This window comes from Ursus arctos, unplaced genomic scaffold, assembly GCF_023065955.2.
Source record: "Ursus arctos isolate Adak ecotype North America unplaced genomic scaffold, UrsArc2.0 scaffold_7, whole genome shotgun sequence".
NCBI classification, from domain to species: domain Eukaryota; kingdom Metazoa; phylum Chordata; class Mammalia; order Carnivora; family Ursidae; genus Ursus; species Ursus arctos.
In genome coordinates, this window is record NW_026623089.1 from 53,059,598 (window position 1) to 53,079,538 (window position 19,941).

Here is a 19,941-nt window from a genome sequence, read left to right on the forward strand (position 1 = left end):
TGAGGCAAAATTCCAAAGTCTCCAGAACAGGAGAAACAGCAGCGGCATGCCAGCGGTCTGCCAATACACTCACACGGCCCCTGCGCCCTACATCGGAAGGCAGCCCACCAGGCCACCGCTCCTGAGCTCTGAGCTTGCGGGGGGGCGGGGGGGCTGTAGGAGTCCACAAGGCAGTGCCCCTCCCCTCTCCCCAGCCCGGCTCTGGACATCAGACCCCACCTGGGCGAACAGCGCTGCACCTCCAGTGGAGGGATGGGCTCAGGCTCATGGGTTCTGGAGACCATGTCCCTGAGAATCTTCCCCAGTCACCTTAGGTCTTCAGCGGTTTGCCACTGACTCCTGGGGGGACCCTGGGGAAATGGTTTCCTCTGCCTGGTTTTGTCGACCTGTGCAGAACGTGTGGTTAGATTAAGTCACCTTGATGGTCCCACTGGTGCTGGTTCCAAGGAGCCCGTTTGGAATGCTCTCAGGCCATCATTACCAGTTATTTCTCGGTGACTGCTTCCTTTTTTCTTTGTCATGTTTTCATTTCATGTTTTCCACATGTTTCCTGTCTCCCGCTGGACCGTAAGCTTCTTGACCACTCCCACCCCAATATCAACCAATCCAGCCATAGCAATAGAGCCCATCTGTCAAGCTCCTTGGACCCCAAGTGACTTTCCTGAGGCTCTCTGAGAACTCTTCATGACGACGGGAATACCCATCCTCTACCCCAGGAGTGTGGTGCTTCATACATGGGCTCTCTTGGAACTTTCACCCCCCCCAACATACCCCCATTTTACAGATGGAGGCACTGAGGCTCTGAAAGCCCAAGCATCTTGCTCGTGGCCTCCCGGTGTGGAGTCAGAACCTGTGTGTGCGTGGCTCCATCACCCTGAGCCACAGCAGAGATCAGGGTCCCCATGTCACAGGCGGAGCATAGGTCCTTCCATCAGTGTCCTTAGCCTGCTGACCACCCAGGGTCTGAGGAGACCCCACTGTCTGGAGGAAAAAGGTGCAGGCAGGAGACCTGACCCCTCTGGCAAGAGGCCCCACCACGGGGGAGAGGAGACCATTTAAGAGAAAGGGGATGAAGACGACAGGTGGCCTCCGGGCGCGTGGGGCTGGCAGCCCAACCATGCGACAGGAGCATCTCCTCACAGCCGGCTCTCGTCTCCTTCCGTTTAGACGGTCTTTACTCATAGGGCGGGGGCACAATGAAAGGTGTGCCGGCTTGCGCCAGTGCACCCCTAAGGCACGCGAGCCGGGCTCTGCCCCTGGGCCCCTGCTTCATATTCATGGCAGCGGGTCCTTCAGCCATTGCAGCAGAATTATAGGAGCCCCCGAAGACTCCCAGCTAGAACCGGCGAGGAAACCGGTATCATGAAGAACGTTATTACTGTTCAAACAAAATAATAATTTTAATTACATCTGGGCTCCTTCTGTCCCCTGCTCCCATGTTGCCCTCTTTCCTTGTGCAGAGAGTGGCGGAGGGCGCTCACAGCCCTGGCCGTGCCCCCGTGGGCATGGAAGGAGGAGGTGTCACGGAGGTCGTGGGGGACCCCAGGGGAGCAGGCTGGCGTTCACCTGTAGGGATGGGTCTTCTACTTCTCACAGAACAATGTTGTATGCACATCCGGGGACCCAACTCTTGGAGGCGGGGCACTCTAGGTAGTGGTGTCACTACGAGCATGGCAGGATCCTGTCCTCATGCTAGAGAGTGGGCAGCGGGCGCCGAGTGGAGCTTGTCCACCAGATTGCTACCGCCTGTGTACAGGGCGCGTGTGACGGCCCTCGGCCTTGGACGGCGGTAAGCCTGTGCATGAGGCCCCGAGCTCCCCGCTCGTCTGCCCCCATCCTGGCTCTATCAGGGTCTCATCTTTGCGACTTTGGTCAAATTATAAGCAGGTCATGGCAAAGCTACAAAAAGACGCATGCGAAGATGCTGGAGATAACAAAGAGCAAGACTATGGCTCTAGTTGAAAGTATGCTTGACTCGGGGGACTCGAGGAATCGTGAAACTTCTCTTGGCCTCAGTTTCTCTCATCTCTAAAATGGGAAGAAAAATTCTCCCCTAACTTACAGAGTTGTCACGAGGCCAGATGAAAGGGAAAATACTCGGATATAGACAATATTACTTCAATAAGTACATACTCAGCATATCACCCACGTGTGTGCATGCACGCACACACGCACACGCACACACACACACACAATTGCACCTCAAGACTATGTAGAAACAAGTGGCCCTGCTGCTCTGCCCATGTGCGCATGTCACTTCATCGCTACAAGCCCAAAGCTCAGTGCCCTGGCTGCTGCAGGCTGTGGCACCTGCCCGCTGCCGGAGAGGACGTACCTGTCATTGTGCAGACAGTGGGGGACCAGAGGACCAGAGCACCTCGGGGTGCTCACTGAGGGGCACAGAGACATGGCATAGCTCGGGGCTGCCGCCCGGCTAAAAAAACCACTCTGGCTCTGGCCAGCAGATCCAGGGCCCCTGAGATGATGTATCGGTCCCCCTTTCCCAGATCAATAGGTGGCTGGTTAGAGATGCAGGGGGGGCCGCCGGGCACCGCAGCCCCAAGGTATAAATTATATGGTCTGTCAAGGGACTGCCTCTCCTGGCGTGGGAGACGACACTCTCATGAGCAGAGCTGACATCTCAGGGGGGAATGGCCGGCCCAAGCCAGCGGGAGCCCCCCGACCCCCCACCTCTCGCTGCAACCCAAGCATGCAGTTTATAAATCATTCAGCATCTGATGGGCATGCCGTGAGGAGGGCAGCTGGGGGCACTGCTGTCGGCCCCAGCGGGTGCTAATAAGTCTGGTCATGCCTACCTCTGCAGGCTCGGGGCCTTGTCTGGCCACCCCTCCGGGGCTCCCGTGTGCCCACCACACTGAGAAGAGCATGGCCAAGGTTCAGGACCTGGCCGGCTCCAGCAGTGAGCTCTCAGGAGTCCTGTGAGATGCAGGCACCCCCTCCACCCCGGCACCGGCACCGGGCCTGGCTGCTCTCCCCGGGACACTGTGAGCAATAAAGGACCCCTCACCTGGGTGATGAAAGCTGGTGGGGGCAGAGCCCTTCATGTGAAGGCTCCTGCCGTCCTCCCAACTGTCCAAGAAGCAGAGGGAGCAGTGGGGCTCCGCCCATTCTTGAAGTTCTGGTCCATGAGCTGGACCCCAGGCTGGGTACGGAGGGCACACAGTCCCTGCTCAGGATGGCGGGGGAGACGAAGGTACCAGCAGCTACAGCCTCGACCGTGTGCTGGACACTTGCTTATGCTGGGCCCTGTGCTAAGCACTTCCCACACACGGTCCCATTCACTTTAATCCTCACAACAATTTTGCAAAGCATAATTATCTCCATTTTGCAGGTAGAATCAGGCCTGTCTCCTAATCCTGGCTCCATCCTTGACTAGCTCTGGGCAAGTCATGAAACTTCTCTGTTCCCACGTCCACACCCGTGGCATGGGACTAACAACGTGGCTAGCCCGTGAGGTGGCAGTGAGCACTCAGGGAGCTCCCACGTGCATGGAAAACACGGCCTTGGGCACAGAGGAAACTCTCAACAATAACAACGGCTTATTATTATCATAGAAATGAATTACTTTGTTTCACTGACACATGCTCACCAGGAATCTCCTTCTCCCTGCTTTCCTGTCTCCAGTAAGGAGCTCCAGGGAGGAGTGACTTTCATCTGTCCTTGCTAAGTGATATGGAGGGATGGGGTGGCCTTGGGGGACCCTGGCTTGGACTGTGCCTCCAGCCAGGGCAGGGGGCTTCAGGCGCCTGCTGTCTCATCCCAGTCTACCCTTCCCCTCTTCTGGCCTCCTCCCCACCTCACAGCTGGTCACACAAAGCCATGAGTGACAGACATGTTTGCAGGACCTGTCCATCACAGTGACACAGGGAGCCCACTTCCAGCCCAGCTTTATTTCCACAAGGGAACACTCGGTACCAGTGAGGGACACGCATATGCCACCTGCCACTGGCCCTCTTCAACAGGATCCCTGGTCAGTGGTTAGAGTTCACTTCCCTCTTTTGGAAATTCCAATATATGAAAAGAAGCCAAAGGACAGAGAGTATATGACATTCAGAGACACCACAGTCTCCTTCTATGACTACCAAACTTCTACACACCCTGTGAGGTCCCAAACAAATAGCCCCTGTGTAGAGGCCAGGTCACTCCTTCCACAGTGCTTTCCTCCTGCTTTGCACACCCTAAGCTACCATGGCATTTAATACGTTTACATGTAGTTAGACATCCTCTTGTCTTTCTCCCTGTAAAATGATCTCCCCGGAGGACAAGACCTTGGTCTTAGTCCCGAGCATTTTACTGAATATACAATGAGCTACAAAGAGGGCTGAGGGCTTTACCCACCTGCATTATTCTTTCTCTCACAATGACCCCACAAGACAAATATTGTGGCTTATCTCATAGATAAGAAAACTGGGGTCCAGAGAGGCTAAGTCACCATCTGAACTTGCACAGCTGGCAAATGGGAGAGTCCTTTTGCTCTACCCTACATGTCCAGGTCAGCTTGGGATCCCTGGGCCTTGCTCCATAGCTGCTCAGCAAACGTTTGCTGTGTTCGTTTAAAAAAAAAAAAAATTGAGTGGCTCAGGGCATGGTGGGTCAGCGCTGGGCTTTGAAGGACCGGCAGAACTGAGTCAGTTTGAGAGCAGAAAGAAAACACTCCCGTACCAGTTAGAACAGCACAACGTGTGTGTGTTGGGGTGAGAGAAAAGAGAGACGCAGACCCAGGTTCACAGCCACTGAATCGGCCCCTGGGCTGACAGGACGATCCATGCAGAAGAAGCCGGCAGGGAAAGCAAGAAAGGTAGGTTGAGGCCAGGTGGATAAAAGCCTCAACTGTCCAGCTATGGTGGCTGAACTTGTCAGAACTTCAAGGACACAACCGTGCCTGAGATTACAGAAGCCCTCCTTGACTCCCTGATTCGAGGAGCCACCTGGCACCATCTGACTTCTAACCTCACGCCCACCTTCCAGCCTGAACACCCTGGCTCCAGGGTCACCTCCCCGGGGCGCACCAGGAGGACTGTGGGGGGGGGGTGGCCCAGGAGGACACAGGGGACAGGGCAGCGCTGAAGGTCAGCGAGGCGGACACACACCCCTAATGGAGGTAGCGGAGCGGTGCCGCTGGGCACAGACACAGGCAAACACGTTTGAGCAAATTGGAACGCCATAAAAGTCTATTACAGCAAATCAAACAGCAGTCAGCATGACAGCCATTAGCCTGAAATGAATACACGGGGGCTTAATGAGGTCTGTCGAGGCTGGCTTGGGGAATTAAGTTGCCAATTCTAGCAGGATTTCCCTTTTCTTTACGGACTTGAAAGCATCCACGCTGCCTCGTTAGGGCTTCGACAAGTGAATTGCAGGGCCTTTCACCCTGATAAAATGGATAATTACATGTAGAACAGCTTAGTGAGGGGAGAGGGCTGGGCAGGAGGGGAACCAGGAGCACAGAAACCCAAACACACCTGTCTGGCTTCTCCTGAGCAGGGGCGGAGCCAGGCAGGAGGTCTCGGGAAGGAGAGGGGCAGGGCTGCGGGGCAGGGGGCCAGTGAGCTTCTGCTGGAGAAAGGGGCAGGGCCTGGCCTTGATCCAGCCTCCCACCCACTCCTATTCCAGCCCGAGGACACGGGTCCCCATGGGCCATGTCTCCAGGGCTTGCTGTCACCAGGGGAGTTTGTTAAAAATGCAGCTTCCTGGGCTGGCTCTTTCCAAACTATGGATTCAGAGTCGGAGGAGTGCAAGAGTATGCACCCTAACTAGTCCCCCAGGAAATTCTGATGGGTATGTTCAGGGCCTTCTGATTCATCCCTTCTCTAGCACTCAGTTCTGAATGGCTTCTGAGACACGTGGTTCTCCTACTTTAGCTTGCATCACTCCAGGGCTGGGAAGCCAGTACATCCTTGGGAGGGTAGGGGGTAGACTGTGCGCTAGATTTCAATATTAGAAACGTCTTTGTTATGTAGACCTAGAATTTGTATCCCTATAAACTTGCTCTTCACACCCATTTTTGGGTTCTGGGCCCAATAGACCCCCAACTTATCAGGGCCCCTAGGGCTGGGGACAGTGGATGCTGAGAAGGTAAGGGAGAGGGGGCAGGTGGCTGGCACGACCCGAAGTGGAGCTCAGTAGATGGAAACAGCCACGGGAGCTTCTCTGCCAGCCCTTAAGGAATAATGAAGTACTGAAGGAGAAGCAGGAGCTTCTCCTGCTGGGATTCATCTTTAGATCACAGGCTCACAGCCCTAGAAGGAACCTGGTCCAACTCCCCAGTTTAACAGCTGTTGGAACCAAAGCCAGCAGGGGCAGTGACAGGCCCAGAGTCTCACCCAGCCAGTAGCTGGAACAGCCAGGACTAAACCCCAGGTTTCTTGACCTACAGGAGCTCCACAGCTCACCTTGGCAAGAGTCAGCTGGAAAGCCACCTCCTCCAGGAAGCCTGCTGAAATTTCTCTGGTCACTCTGGCAACCCCTCAGCATGACACCTCACAGGGTCTCCAGGTCCCCCCCTCTTTCTCTCGTTTGCATTCTCACCCTACTTATTTCCATAGGGCCTCTGCCATACATCATGCTTCTAGGGCAGGGGCCTGGGGTTGCCAGGGTGACCTCAAGGCCAGCAGGAGAACCCAGACTCAATTCTGGGCCAGGAGCCAGCAGGCCCTTTGCTGGTACCTCAGCTGGGGCCTGAGCCAGGCAGCTAAGTCCTAGCTCAGGTGACCACACCAGGCCAGGGCTGGTCGGTGCCGAGCCACCTCGGGTCAGGAGTGGCTAGGCCTTCATGCAGCTGATACCACACCCCACCGGCCACACTGAGCAGCCCTAAGTAGGGCATCACGTATCAAGTCCAGGAGGTGGCCTGGGGATGTTTACAGGTGAGCACCCACACAGACTGTCCTCCAAGAACTGTATGTCCTCGTAGCTGGCCCCTCTCAGCCCACCTTCTCCTCATCAGATGGGCAGCAGGCAGGCCACTTTATCCTACCTGTCCTCTGTTTTTATTAGATAAGGACTGTGGCCCAGAGAGGGTAAGTGGCATGGCCAAACAGACTCAGCGTTCTGGAAGCAGAGCAGGGGCTGGACCTGGGGTCTCCTGGGGCTAGTTCCGGCTCCTGTCATTGCGCATTCTTCTGGCCTTCTAGGTCTCTGGGCAGCGAGAGCCTGGCTCAGCGCCAAGCCCACAGCAGACACTCAATAAATATTTGTTAACTAGATGACTGACTGAAGAGGCTCTCTCCTTGGAGGCAGAGGCCTTCGGAGAATCCCAGGGGATTCCGACAGGGAGGCATTGGAGGTCATATCTCCTGGCAAGGTAGCGAGGCAAAGGCTGGCCCTGGCCCAAAGGCTGGGGAGGAGGGATGTGACCTCTCATCCCCTTGCCGTCGCTGCTGCCTGCTGCCCCCTGTGAGGGAGGACAGAGGGCAGCCATGCCTGCCAGGATGGCAGCTGAGCAATGGGTCCAAGGCTCATTAACTCGGAGCCGTGCCCTTGGTTTCTGAGCCTGGGCCCAGAGTGCAGGCTGGCACGTAGAGCCCCTTAATTAAATTAGGGAGACTTCCAAATGAGAGGGGGCCCAGAGCCAAGCTGCAGTCCCAGACACGCTGGCCACAGCCCAGGGCACTGTGTCCCCATGCTTGGGACTGCGGGTGCTCCCTCCTCATGCCCGGCCCCATCACGGGCAGGGCGTGGGAGCCTCTGGTGTGTTCTTACCCACACACTTGTCCTCACTTTCCGCCATCTGGCACAACCATAGGACCATTGGCTCATAGCTGAGTGAAGAGGGCCAGGAACAGGAATGGGGGAGAGGGCATGAGACAAGGTCTTGTCATCTTGGAGGGAATCTGAGGCTGCCCTGGGAGTCAGGAGGCTCAGGGGCAAAGCTGTGTGACCTTGGGTAAGTCACTGTCCCATACTGAGCCTCAGTTTTCTCATCTATAAACAGAACAGATATTTTCTAAAGACTCTTCCAGTCTCCTGATCCAGTGACATATAATATAAAGGGGCTGACCTGCCTCTCCCTAGTGGATTCCATCTTCCCTGGTTCCCAGGCCAAACTTTTACTGCTGCCATTCAACCCAGAGCCCTGAGGGCAGGCCTGAGGGACACCCAGCAGAAGCTCTTTACCTACCACCTTCAAGGTCTTTGAATGGCTAACTGCTAGCCCAGAAGACTGTCATCAGTCACTGGGAGAGGGACAGTAAGCCACGAGAACCCTAGTACCACTGGGAGCCGGCAGCCAGCTTATTAATGAACCGTTTGTAATGCAATAATTTGTACTTCTCAATTACCAGTGATGCTTGGTTTTACATGCATGCACTCATGCAAACACACTCAGAGTACACAGACGACCCAAAGGAGCAGAGGGCCAGGGAGACAGGGGGGCAAGCATAAGGCTAGGGGAAGATGTCCCTTCCTGGAGCTGTTTGCTTCCTGTGTCCTGGGCGGGGACGCGTTCTGGCCACAGCTGGAAAGTCTGGGATCGGGCCTGCTGACCCATGTGCCCGAGGCCCACGCTGGCTATGAATGGAAGGAAAGAGGCCATAACACCTGCCCCTCCCAACTCCTGTCCTGCCACCTCCAGCTGGACTTGTGGGGCTCATCCCAGGCAGGCCTTCTACCAGACCCGAGGCTTCCACCGACCCACTCTCCCTAAGTGGCAGGCGGGCCCCTACCCTCAGAGGTGTCGGCACGTACACCAACCTGTCCAGAGCTGGTGCTTGGGCTGCGGTGTGGGCAGGAGAAGCAGAGCTGCAGCTGCCCTTTCCCCAGCTTCAGCCCACTCCCAGGTGGCCCTGGAGCAGCAGCCCACCCGCCATGTCCGTCAAGCGTGACCCTGGGGGCTCCTACCTCAGGGATGCGGACGCTGTAGGGCTGGTTGTGAAAAGTGGGTGCGTTGTCATTCACATCCCCGACCTGAATGTTCACCTTCCGTGTGATCACCTGGCAAGAGAAGGGGGGGGGGGCGGGATTTAGTGTTGGCATTGGCCCCTGGCCTCTTTCTGCCCAAGGGCCCAGGACCCTGCCTCCCAGGACAGCAGGGGCCTCAGGAGACACTCACCCCCTGATGGTCGCTGACAGAGAACTCCACTGTGAACTCAGACTTGGTCTGAAAGAGAAGGGAGGGAGGGAGACGGCAGAGTTAGAGGGAGGCACGCTGATGTCCTGAGTCCTGGGCCCTGGGCTCTAATCTGGCCTCGGCCTCTAAACTGCTGTGTGATCTTGAGCAAGTTGCTAGACACCTCTGTGGCCATTACTTTAAATGTAAGGAGAAAGCAAAGGTTGGGGTTTTCAAACTCGTACCTTAATTTGCTAAGGGCTGCCATGTCACCAATTCCTGTGTCTCTGGAAAATGTCCTTTAGGGGAACACTGTTCATGGGGATCGACTTGTCTATACCATGGAGCCACCATTCTATGGCGGATGAACCCTGGGTCATCGTCCTTCTGGTGGGGACACCCCACCCACCCAGGGACACCCCACCCACCCCATTCCAATCCCCAGTCCAGATGTCAGCACTGATCGTGGAGGAGGGACTCCATTTAGGCAGGAAGATGCTACTTCGGGGTCAGAATGGGGCCTCAGAGGAAGCCCCTAAAAGAGGATGAGCCGGCCTCCCTCAGTGTCTGCCTCTGCCCCCAGGAAAGAACTGGGGCAGGGTATGGCCAGCTCGTACCTCTCTGTCCAGCGGCTGCCGCAGCCACACCACGCCTGTGTCGGGCTCCACGGCAAAGAAGCGGGAGGCCTCCTCCCCAGACACGCCGAACACCAGGGGGTCATTGTCCATGTCTCGGGCCAGCAGCTGCGTCACAGAGGAACCTGGAATGGCCATGGGAGAGGTCAGAGTGCAACTATGGGAGGTTGGTCCACTCCTCAGCACCTTGCTCAGGTGGCGGAAGCCCAGCGGGAGCCGCCACCCCGTGGACTGCCCCAGCTCACTGTGCACCTCTGGGCTCTGACCCAGGCTCCCTGCCCCCAGCCTGACCACTTGTCACAGCGTGTATATGCCCGTCACAGAGAACTGTGGCTCACCATGTTTTAGGTGGCTAACAGACAGCTGAGACCTGGGCCTGTCCCCCTTTCTTCTGATTTTAATGTGGAGACCCCCTCCTCCAAGTGGCTCGGATGAGGGCAGGCCCCTTCAATTCTTCTGTTCCAGGATGGGCACATAACTCAGCCTTAGCCAATCAGAGCATTCCATCTCCCTGGTCACAGCGATTGGTTCAGGGATGAGCACGTGTCCCAAACAAACCAGTCAAAGCCAACCCTGGGGCCTGTGCTTGAATGGGAAAGAGGAGCCCTCCTTCCACGGGGTCGCTAACTTGGCCCTGCTGGCAGCCACCTGTGGCACCCCCCGGGAAGGGCTGGCCTGACAATGAGGCCAGCAGGGGGCAAATAGAGCCACACGGGGCACGGGAGAGACTCCTGAAGGTTTGAGGGTGGGCGGCCAGCTGTGCCCGAGTTTAGCTCCAGCCTCTGGACTTCTCAGCTACATGAGCTAATAAATCCGCCTCCCCTCACGTTTTTCTCTTTGGCCTGAGTCCGCTGAGTTGGATTTCTGCCTTTTGCAAATGGAAGCACCCTTTCTAATTCACAACATACTACAATACTTGGCATTCGCCCAACAGTGACTAGGTGCTGGCCTTGTGCTAAGTGCTGGAGAACACAGAGGTTAGGAAGATGTGGCCCGGGCTCCAGGAAATCGAGGCCAGACTGGGTACAGGGGGTGGTTTCTGTTCAAAGGAGAGGACTGAGGTGTCCCTGTTCCCCAGGAAACACAGCCCTGGCCAGAGGCCCCCAGGATGCCTGGCCTAGAGCCCTGCCTAAGAAGCCCTAGTGTAGGGCACCTTCCCCCGGGAATCACAGCTCTCCCTAGGTAGCCTTCGGGCAGGGTGACCAACCCCCTGGTTTGTCTGGGACTGAGGCAGACATACTAAAACCAGGAGGTTGCAGACAATTGGACGGGCTGGCTGCCTTAGCTCCGGAGGCCCTTGCACCTCCAGGAACTGTGCAAAATGTCATGGGCACACAGTGTCACTTTCTGCAGAGCGAGTCTATAGTCTTCACCTGATTCTCAAAGGGGTGGTTAGATTAGAATCACGGCCTTGGGCAAATCACTTCTTTTAAAGCCTCAGTTTACCCTATAAGATGGAACACTCTTCCCCAAATACAGATTCTCGTGTTTACTGAGTAGCTCTGACGATCAAGCTAAGTAAGCAAGGATTCCAAACTCTGGGACTATTATCTAGAAAAGAACACTAATGAGCTTTTCTAAGTGAACTTCTGAAAGGACAGTTGTTCTTTTTTTTTTTAAAGATTTTATTTATTTATTTGACAGAGAGACAGCCAGTGACAGAGGGAACACAAGCAGGGGGTGTGGGAGAGGAAGAAGCAGGCTCCCAGCAGAGCAGGGAGCCTGATGTGGGGCTTGATCCCAGAACTCTGGGATCACACCCTGAGCTAAAGGCAGACGCTTAACGACTGAGCCCCCCAGGCGCTCCTGAAAGGACAGTTCTAACATGACAATGATAACTAATATTTCTGAGTGCTAACCACACTCTCGACACTGGGCTAAGAGGTTTCCATGTACCGTCTGATTCAATCCTTACCATTATTCTCCCCATTTAATAGATAAGGTAACAAAGAATGATTAAGTAATTGACCATGGCCCACAGTTAGTAAATAGCAGAGCTGGAATTCAGATCCCAGGCATTCTGGGTTTAGAGCCCTTGTTTCCACAACCCTACACATCTCAACACTTGATATGTGAACTCAAGATTCAGGACTTCTATGGACATGACCCTCAGACCCTGACCAGAAGACTAACACTTGGAAAAGGAAGATACCGGGCAATCACTGGGCTCTGTGGATATGCCAGACAGAGTACTAGGCTCATTCACCCAGGTTATGTCATTAAATCATCCCAGCTACTCTGTTTGGTAGCCATTATTCTACCCACTTTACAAATTAGGAAACTGAAGAGCAGAGAGGCAAAGTCCCCTCTCCAAGGTCACACAGCACAGCAGGATACGGCAGCATCCAAGGTGATGGGAGGAGGTGAGAAGCAGGAGGAAGAAGAGTAAAATCATGGAACAGAGTCGGAACAACCTCGGAGACCTTTTGGAGAGCCCAAACTTTCCATTTTAAAGATGGAGAAGCTGAAGGCGTTTTGCTAGTTGTCCTTAGTACAATGGTGGGGGAAAGAGTCCACAACTAGAACCCAAATTTCCAGACTCCCAGCGCAGGGCTCCATCTGTATGAGGAAGGAGGAGGATGTGAAGTCATCGATAAACCAAGAGCATCTCTGCAAAGCATCTGTGTTGTTCAATGGCAAGCGATTGTTTTATACTAAAATAAATAGGGTATTTTGGAACACAATGTAACAACTTATTTTTTAAGACCGAACCTAAAGCTATAAAAGAACTTCCAGCCTCCCCCTGGCTTCCAGGGATGCACATCTCCTTTCTGTTCCCCTCAGGTGTGCTGGAATGGCAAAGTTTGAAAGGCTACATCCTAATGCCTTGGGGAGAGTCCATGTGAGGAATCTGAAGCCCCGAGCGGCCCCGCCTGCCCACAGCATAATGAGCCCGTGGCGGCCCCCTGGAGTGAACGCTTCACCTGCCAACCACCGTCAGGGTCCAGCCCAGGTGGGGGATATGGGACCAAGCTCTCTGCTGGCCGATGGGATTCTGGAAAAGACCACCCTGGCCCTCTAGCCAAGGTCATATGACTTGGCCCGATATCCCAAATGGCTCTCTTAGGCCCGATGCTCAGGCCCTTCCAAGAAGGGGGGCACTGGGCAGGACATGGATGGGGCCATCAGCTGCTGTCGCCCACCCTATAATTTCCTGGACTTTTATCCATTTTCCCCTCAATTATGCGCTGCTCAAAATGGTCCTTTTCGGCTTCCTCACAGGCTCTTGCCTGCTTACGCCTTCTTTGTGTCCCAGGTAATTGCTAGTGACCTTTTCTAAGTGTACTAATTAAAGGTGCCGATTTAATATTATATTTAAGACAAGACGCCCCGCAATTTTCCAGCTGGGCACAAACTGGAAACCCCCGCCCAGGGCTGTTCTGTCACTCCACAGAAGCTGGGCCTCGCTTTGGCTTCTCCTGGACACAGGGCTTATTTCTCCACCAGGAAGCCTTCCAGCAACCTCTGTTTGCACCATTCACACAGGAACGAGGCCAATCTGTGAGGCCCCACTCCAGCCCAACGGTCCTAGAAGCAGCCACTCAGGAGAACCATCCCTGACTGTGGGGCCCTGGGGTACACATATCACACTGCACGTTTGCTTCCCACCTGAGAAGCAGATAACATGCCCTCCGACTCAGACCGCAGAATACCTGGAGTTTAGTGTTTTGTTCTAAAATTGGGATAAAATGCATGGAATACAAAATGCATCGTTTTAACCATTTTAACATATGCAATTCAGCCATATTAGGTACGTCCACAGTGTGGTGCAACCATCACCACAATCTGCTGCTAGAATATTTCCATCACCCCCAAAAGGAAATCTGTACCCACTCAGCAGTCAGTTCCCATTCCTCCCTCCCTCCGCCCTGGCAACCACGAAGCCACTGCACCTCTCTATGAATTTGCCTGTTCTGGATATTTCCTATAAATACAATGATACGATGGGTAGTCTTTGTGTCTGGCTTCTTGCACTCAGAATAAGTCTTCGAGGTTCATCCATGTTGTAATGTAGTATGTAATCCCTTCCTATGGCCGAGTCACATTCTGTTGTATGGAGAGATCACACTTTTTTGTATCCATTTATCTGTTAATGGATTTTTGGGTTGTTTCCCCCTTCTGGCTATCGTGAATGGTGCTGCCATGAACATTTGCCGGCAGGAACAAGGAACGAGGAGTAGAATTGCTGGGTCCCGGGTAATTCTACATTCAACCTACTAAGGAGCCACTGAATTGTCTTCCACAGCAGCCACACCATTTCTGTGCCTACCAGCAGTGGATGAGGCCCGGAGCTCTTTCCAAGGGTAGGAAGGACACTCAACGATTGACCGGGACTGGACACCCCCTTGCACAGTGCAGAGGTGGGAGCTGGCAGTCCTCCATTCCAGATGCTTCTGGTACCTGGCCCGCTAGGCCTCAGCACATGCCACTGTCACACACACCAGCCCGACCTCCAGTGCCAGCCTGGCACTCTCTGCTGAGGGTTCTGGCCATTGGAGACTGCCTCCCCCACCCCGGACAGGCTGACGTGCCAGGGACTAAAAGCTCTAGCGGCAGTGCTCAAAGAATGACTGAGGCAAGGTGGCGAATAAAGAGGTGGCAGATAACCGCTTCAGCTCCCTCCCCTCTTGGGGGGCTAACGCAGAGGCGTGTTGTACCCTGGCTCTCAGAGCTCCCTGCTGGGACTCACCCCCATGGGGTAGACGTGATTGGTCATGTGTCTTCACCTCCCTGTCTCACCTCCTCAGTCCTCACCTGCGTTTTCTGGAACCCTCTTTCCCACAAACGATTTGCACTTGAACCCTCATCACCAGGCCTGCTTTGGGGGGAACCCACAGAAGATACCCCGTAAAATTGTGGCATCAGAATCACCCGAGAAGTAACAGAATAGGTTCCCAGGCCTTGCTGACTCAGGTGGCCCTGGGGGACGTGGGGAGAGCCCAGGGTGTGAACTTTTAACACAGCAGCCCTACTCTCCCTGCGAGAGAGCCTGACGCACAGCCAGGGTGGGACGCCCTGAGACTGCTTTATAGCAGGGAGAGCTTCAAATATTTAACAATGGGCATAGTACAGGCAGCAACCAATCAGAAAGGATGCCGGCCGTAAACAACCGGACGGGTGCGTGCCGACTGTAAGTCAGCATGGTTTATGGCTCCCATTTCAGATGCAGAGAAAAGCTCCTCCGGCCCCAGGATGATTTAAAGGCTCAGTCTTAGGGCTCTTGGCTCAATCAGTGAGGCAGGAGGACTCTCTGTTCTTGGCCCCCCCACCTCTACCCTCACGGGGAAGGGTAACTCCACAAGGCTAGCCCCCTCGGCTCTGTGGCAACCGGATCCAGGCGGGGGCCACGCCTCGCCTCATGGGTGGAAAGTGGAACTCTAAAGAGCTTAAGTCCCCGCACACCCCTGCCCATAGCAGCGTTACTCCCAACAGCCAAAAGGTGGAAGCAACTCACAGGTCCATTGATGGAAGAAAGAATTGACAAAACGCGGTCTATATCTATAATGGAATATTATTCAGCCTTAAAAAGGAAGGGAATTCTGACATGCACTGAAACAAAACATGATCAACCTTGAGGACACACTGCTGAGTGAAACAAGCCAGTTACAAAAGGACAAACGTGATATGAATCCCCTTACACGAGATATCCAGTGTAGTCAAATTCACAGAGACCAAAAGTTGAAGGGTGGATGCCAGGGGCTGGCAGAGAGGGGAGAATGGGGAGTTGCTGTTTAATGGGTATAAAGTTTCAGTTTTGCAAGATGGAGAGAGTTCTGGGGATCTGTTGCATGACGACATGAATGTCCTGAACACTCCAGAACTGTACATTAAGACATGGTTAAGATGGTAACTTTTTGTTGTGGTTTACCACAATTAAAGAATTTAATGCCCAAACTTAATCGGATTAGGTCCAAGGCCCTAGCCATCTGGCCTGAGGCAGCACCTCCCACATCTCGCACTGGCTCCCGGGCTTACCCCTCCCGGACCTGGACCTTCTTTCTGTTCCCGAACAGTTTGTGGTTGCCCCAGGGCCTTTGCCCTGGTTGTGCCTTCTGCTGGGCATGTCCCTACCCTGCCAGCTTCCTCACTATTCCCCTCTCAGCCTAAGAGTTACCTTCTCAGAGAGACCTTCCCCATACTTGATCATACACAGAGAGTCTATCTGAAGGGACGCCCCATCACTCCAAGTCCCTGCATCCCGTGTCACTGTCCTCATGGCTCTCCTTCTTCTGAGCTGACTGCGTTTGTTCACCTGACTTGCAGACAGCCTGCCCCAGCCCCTGCCCGGCATGCAAGCACACCTGGGTTAGCTCCACGGGGGCCAAGGCCTGGCCTGTCGTGTTCCGTTGTGCCCCTAAACCTAACACAGGGGGCTGGCATTCCAGGGGTGCTCAATAAAGAGCCACTGGGTAAACAAATGGGTCCCGCCAACTGTCTAGAGGTGCTAGGCGACAACAGACCCCAAAGTCATGTTAGATCTGTGAGCCACAGCAAGGGGAAAGAGGATAGCCAGTTAATTCCTAATTATGTATACTAATGGACAGGAAAAAGCATGGCTAATCGAAACCTAATAATGCCGAAACCGTAGTGCTTGCTTTGGGATGCAGGCAGCATCATAGCTGGGTACTGGCTGGGGGTCCAATCTCTCAGGAACTAGAGCCCTGTATTCCACTCTTGGGCAATGTACCCCAACCTGGGGCCATGAACTCTATCCTGTAGCTCTGTACCCCATCCTGGGGTAATGTTCTCCATCCTGGGGTATTTATTACACCTTATCCTGGGGACCATCTACCCCATCCTGGGCCACGGACCCTATCCTGGGGGCCATCTATCCCATCCTGGGCCATGGGCCCTATCCTGAGGGCCATCTACCCCATCCTGGGTCATTGACCCCATCCCACGGACTGTGGACCCATCCTTGAGGCCAGGTACCCCAACCTGGGCAATACATCCCATCCTGGGTGCCATGTACCCCATCCTAGGGCAGTGTACCCCATCCTGCAGCCCAGGGGCCCTGGTTGGGATGGGGATCCACTCAGTAGGCTGCAAATGCCCCTGAGACGCACAGGGCTGGTGACACATCTCCGTGGTGGCCTCAACCCCTCAGCAGCAGGCCCCGTCCGTCTTCCAGGCAAGGGACGCACAATCACAGCTTTCCCTGCAGCCCTGCTGGGCCCACGCTGATCGCTAAGATGACTGCTATTACTATTATTGTTGTTATTTGTGCCGAGGAGTGAGGGCTGGGATTGGCGTGTCATGCTCTCCTGGAGAGCTGTGTGTTTTGCCCGCTAGACGAGGGGTGGGCCAGAAACTCAGGCAGGGCAGTGGCGGCTACAAGCCTTCTTATTTATTCTGGATGGGGGGAGATGAAAGCTGTTTGCTCCCCAAACGCCAAGTGGGAATCACAGAACGAATGAAAGGGCTGGAGAACACGCTGTGTCCTCCTGGGAGCTGCGTCTTCCTACAGCAAACCTCCGATTGTGCCCACCCCACTCAGACACCTCCGTAGTGCCCACAGATTTCAACCCAACTCCTTCCTGAGCTGGCCAACGCCCCTCCCAGCTTGCGCTCGACTCCCTGGCGGCTCACATTCCCACCGCGTCCCTGGGCTGGGACACCAGCCTGCCAGCAGCCCTTAGGCACACCGTGGCTCTGCGTGGCGTGGGCTCCTGTTGCTCCGAGGACCTGGAAGGCCGCTCCTCCTCCCACCGCCTCTCAATCCCACTCACCGGTAAATGCATGCCTCAAATGCCACCCTGGTCACAAAGTTCTCTCCCCTCTGCGCTCCCTGAGCCACTGTCCCTACCTCCGTCCAGCACAGAGAGGTTATTGGAGGCTGATGTCCTGGGACATGATTTCAAATCTTCCCACTGCTCCAGGAGGGACCGTGGCTCCTCTCTGGGGCCCAGGAGCCAGCCGGTGCCTTCCCTTGCCAAGCACAAATGGCTAATCCATCACAGTTCCCTTTTCCATTGAGTCTATACTCAACTTCAGATTCCTTCGCGATGCTGGGTTATACACTGCCACGACCAGCCAATCTTCAACCTAAAAGGACTTCACGTCAGCCTTGACCTATTGCCCCTTCCCATCCAGGGACCAAGGATCTTACCATCCGCCCCTACCGGGCTCAGGGCAGTTGGAAGGGAGAGAATCAGGCTTGGAGTCTATGGGCAAACTCAGAAACACGGGCTAGTTATGGCTGAAGTTGAGACAAAGCCCCATATTGTGCAGAGGGAGAAGCAGGGGTCCTGGCTGGGAGACAGTCGGGTGCTTGGGACCTGCGGATTGGGAAGTGCACTGGGAGTGGCTGAGTCAAGGAGGAGCAGACGGCGGCCCCCAGACCCAGATGAGAAGCCATGGCTTATGACCAGGTCTTTCTGAGAATAACCAGTCCCTGCTCCCCACACGCCCCAGGCCCACCCTTCTCCTCCTGGTCCCGAGGGGCCTAGCTGCACTGGTCTTGGTCTCTGCCAGAGCCAGGGACTCCTGCCCTCCCCCTCTCCCCAGGAATGAGCCCCCCAGAGCCAGGGCTGGCCTTGGAGCCTGCAATCTCATTTGTCTCTCCTCTGGGATCAGACAGGAGGGTTAAGTGCCTTGATTCCTGCGGATAATCTCATTTGTCTCAGGTTCACCCTCCCCATTCTCCTGCCTTCAGTCAGGCTCCTTCCTCCTAATCCCCCTCAGGGGCTTGAACTTGGTTTGACCTCAGAGGGGCTGATTTTTGTTTTTGGGTTTTTGTTGTTGTCCTAGGCGGCTTTCTGGGCCTGGGGGAAACCAGAGTGAGTTCTGAGGTGGACCCCTCTCTACTGGAGGCAGGTGGAGCCGAGCCTGCCTCATTACCCTCATCAGAAAACCCTCGCTCTAATAAAGGGCACTGGCTCTGAGCCGTCTTCATGTCCTCTCTCTCCTGTAGTTCGGTCCGCTCAGAGTAGATGGCATGAACTGTCTGGGGGAAAGGAAGCTAGTATTCATTAAGCGTCCACTGTTTACCTGGCACCGGGCTCAGTGGTTTTCATACATTCTCACTGTCATCTATTTCTCATCAGGACACCACAGAGAGGGGTTAGCATCCCCACTATACAGACGAGAAAAGTGAGGCTCAGAGGGGTAAAGTGACCCACCTAAGGTCACACAGCTAGGAGGTGGCAGAGTGAGGATTTGAACATAAGTCGGTCTGACTCAGAATTCGTGTTCCCTTCCCCATCCTCATGGCTTTTATCACAAAGCCTGTTGTTATCCAAGCCCTAATCTGAGCAGCTAAACACTGCCCTCTCCTCATCCCACAGAGACTGACCCCCACAGACATCCCCAGACCCCCTCCATGTTTTAGGCTCCTGCATACTTTAGGCTGCTCTGGACCCCCGGGGTTACCTGGCTGGGCTGAAGGTGAGTACCCTTGGGGCAGGGACTGTGGGGACCCACCCATCACCCTGGCTTTCCACCGCCCACTTATCACATGCCAGCAAGATGGCAATTCCCTCCTGAGAGTCCAGACGGGTGGCTGGCTCACTTGAGCACACAGGTGTCTGATGGCCAAGGGGACAAGCTAATTCAGCAGAGAGGAAGGAGACATTAAACTGAGCAGAAGGATAGAAACCACGGGGTTTGGTGGCAGGGCAGAGGACGAGCAACATGTTACTGTTCTTTTAAAGTAATAAGCCCAAGAGGAGAGATCGGAAATCAAATACTTGAAGGACCTGGACGAGAGTCTCAGAAACTCAGAGCCGTTCCACTTTTGGCACAACAGACACATAAAAAATCATCATTGCCAAGGGCTGCCAGGCCCAGCCGCAGACACTGACGTGCTCTCAGCCCCTATAACCTTATGAGTCACAGAGAGGTTGCGTTACTTGCCTAAAGTCACACAGCTAGCACGTGACCGAACTGGAACTGTTCAGTGACTCCTCTGATGCCCATGATGCCATTACAGTCCTTCCCTCATTCATTCAACAAACACGGCCCGAGGCCCCGCTCTAGGCACTGGTGATACAACCACGAACAAAGCAGACAGAAGTCCGTATGCTCCTGGAGCTGCCATTCCAGTGGGCACGCCTACACACCCGTTAGGCCACACGCTTTTCGTGGCCGTTCCCAGGCACACGGGGGAAGCACGAGCATGGGCTGAGGGTCTCGCCACTGTCGAGACAGATGTATGGAGAGCTGCAGCCCTGCCCTCTGCCCTGCTTCACGGGCTGTGGCCCCCAGGATGAGCACTGGGCAGGGAGGTGAGGGCCGTGG

At 54.8% G+C, this 19,941-nt stretch overlaps 1 protein-coding gene across 1 annotated transcript in view; it reads right to left on the minus strand.

Annotated features, from left to right (window-relative positions):
* CDH23 (cadherin related 23) overlaps positions 1-19,941 on the minus strand; it is a 403,304-nt gene that overhangs the window by 275,998 nt on the left and 107,365 nt on the right. Inside the window, exons 4-6 of the mRNA XM_057308495.1 lie at positions 9,685-9,827; positions 9,071-9,118; positions 8,860-8,952 (exon numbers count right to left, since the gene is read on the minus strand). Coding sequence (XP_057164478.1) covers positions 8,860-8,952; positions 9,071-9,118; positions 9,685-9,827 — 284 coding nt within the window. The remainder of the gene's footprint in view (positions 1-8,859; positions 8,953-9,070; positions 9,119-9,684; positions 9,828-19,941) is intronic.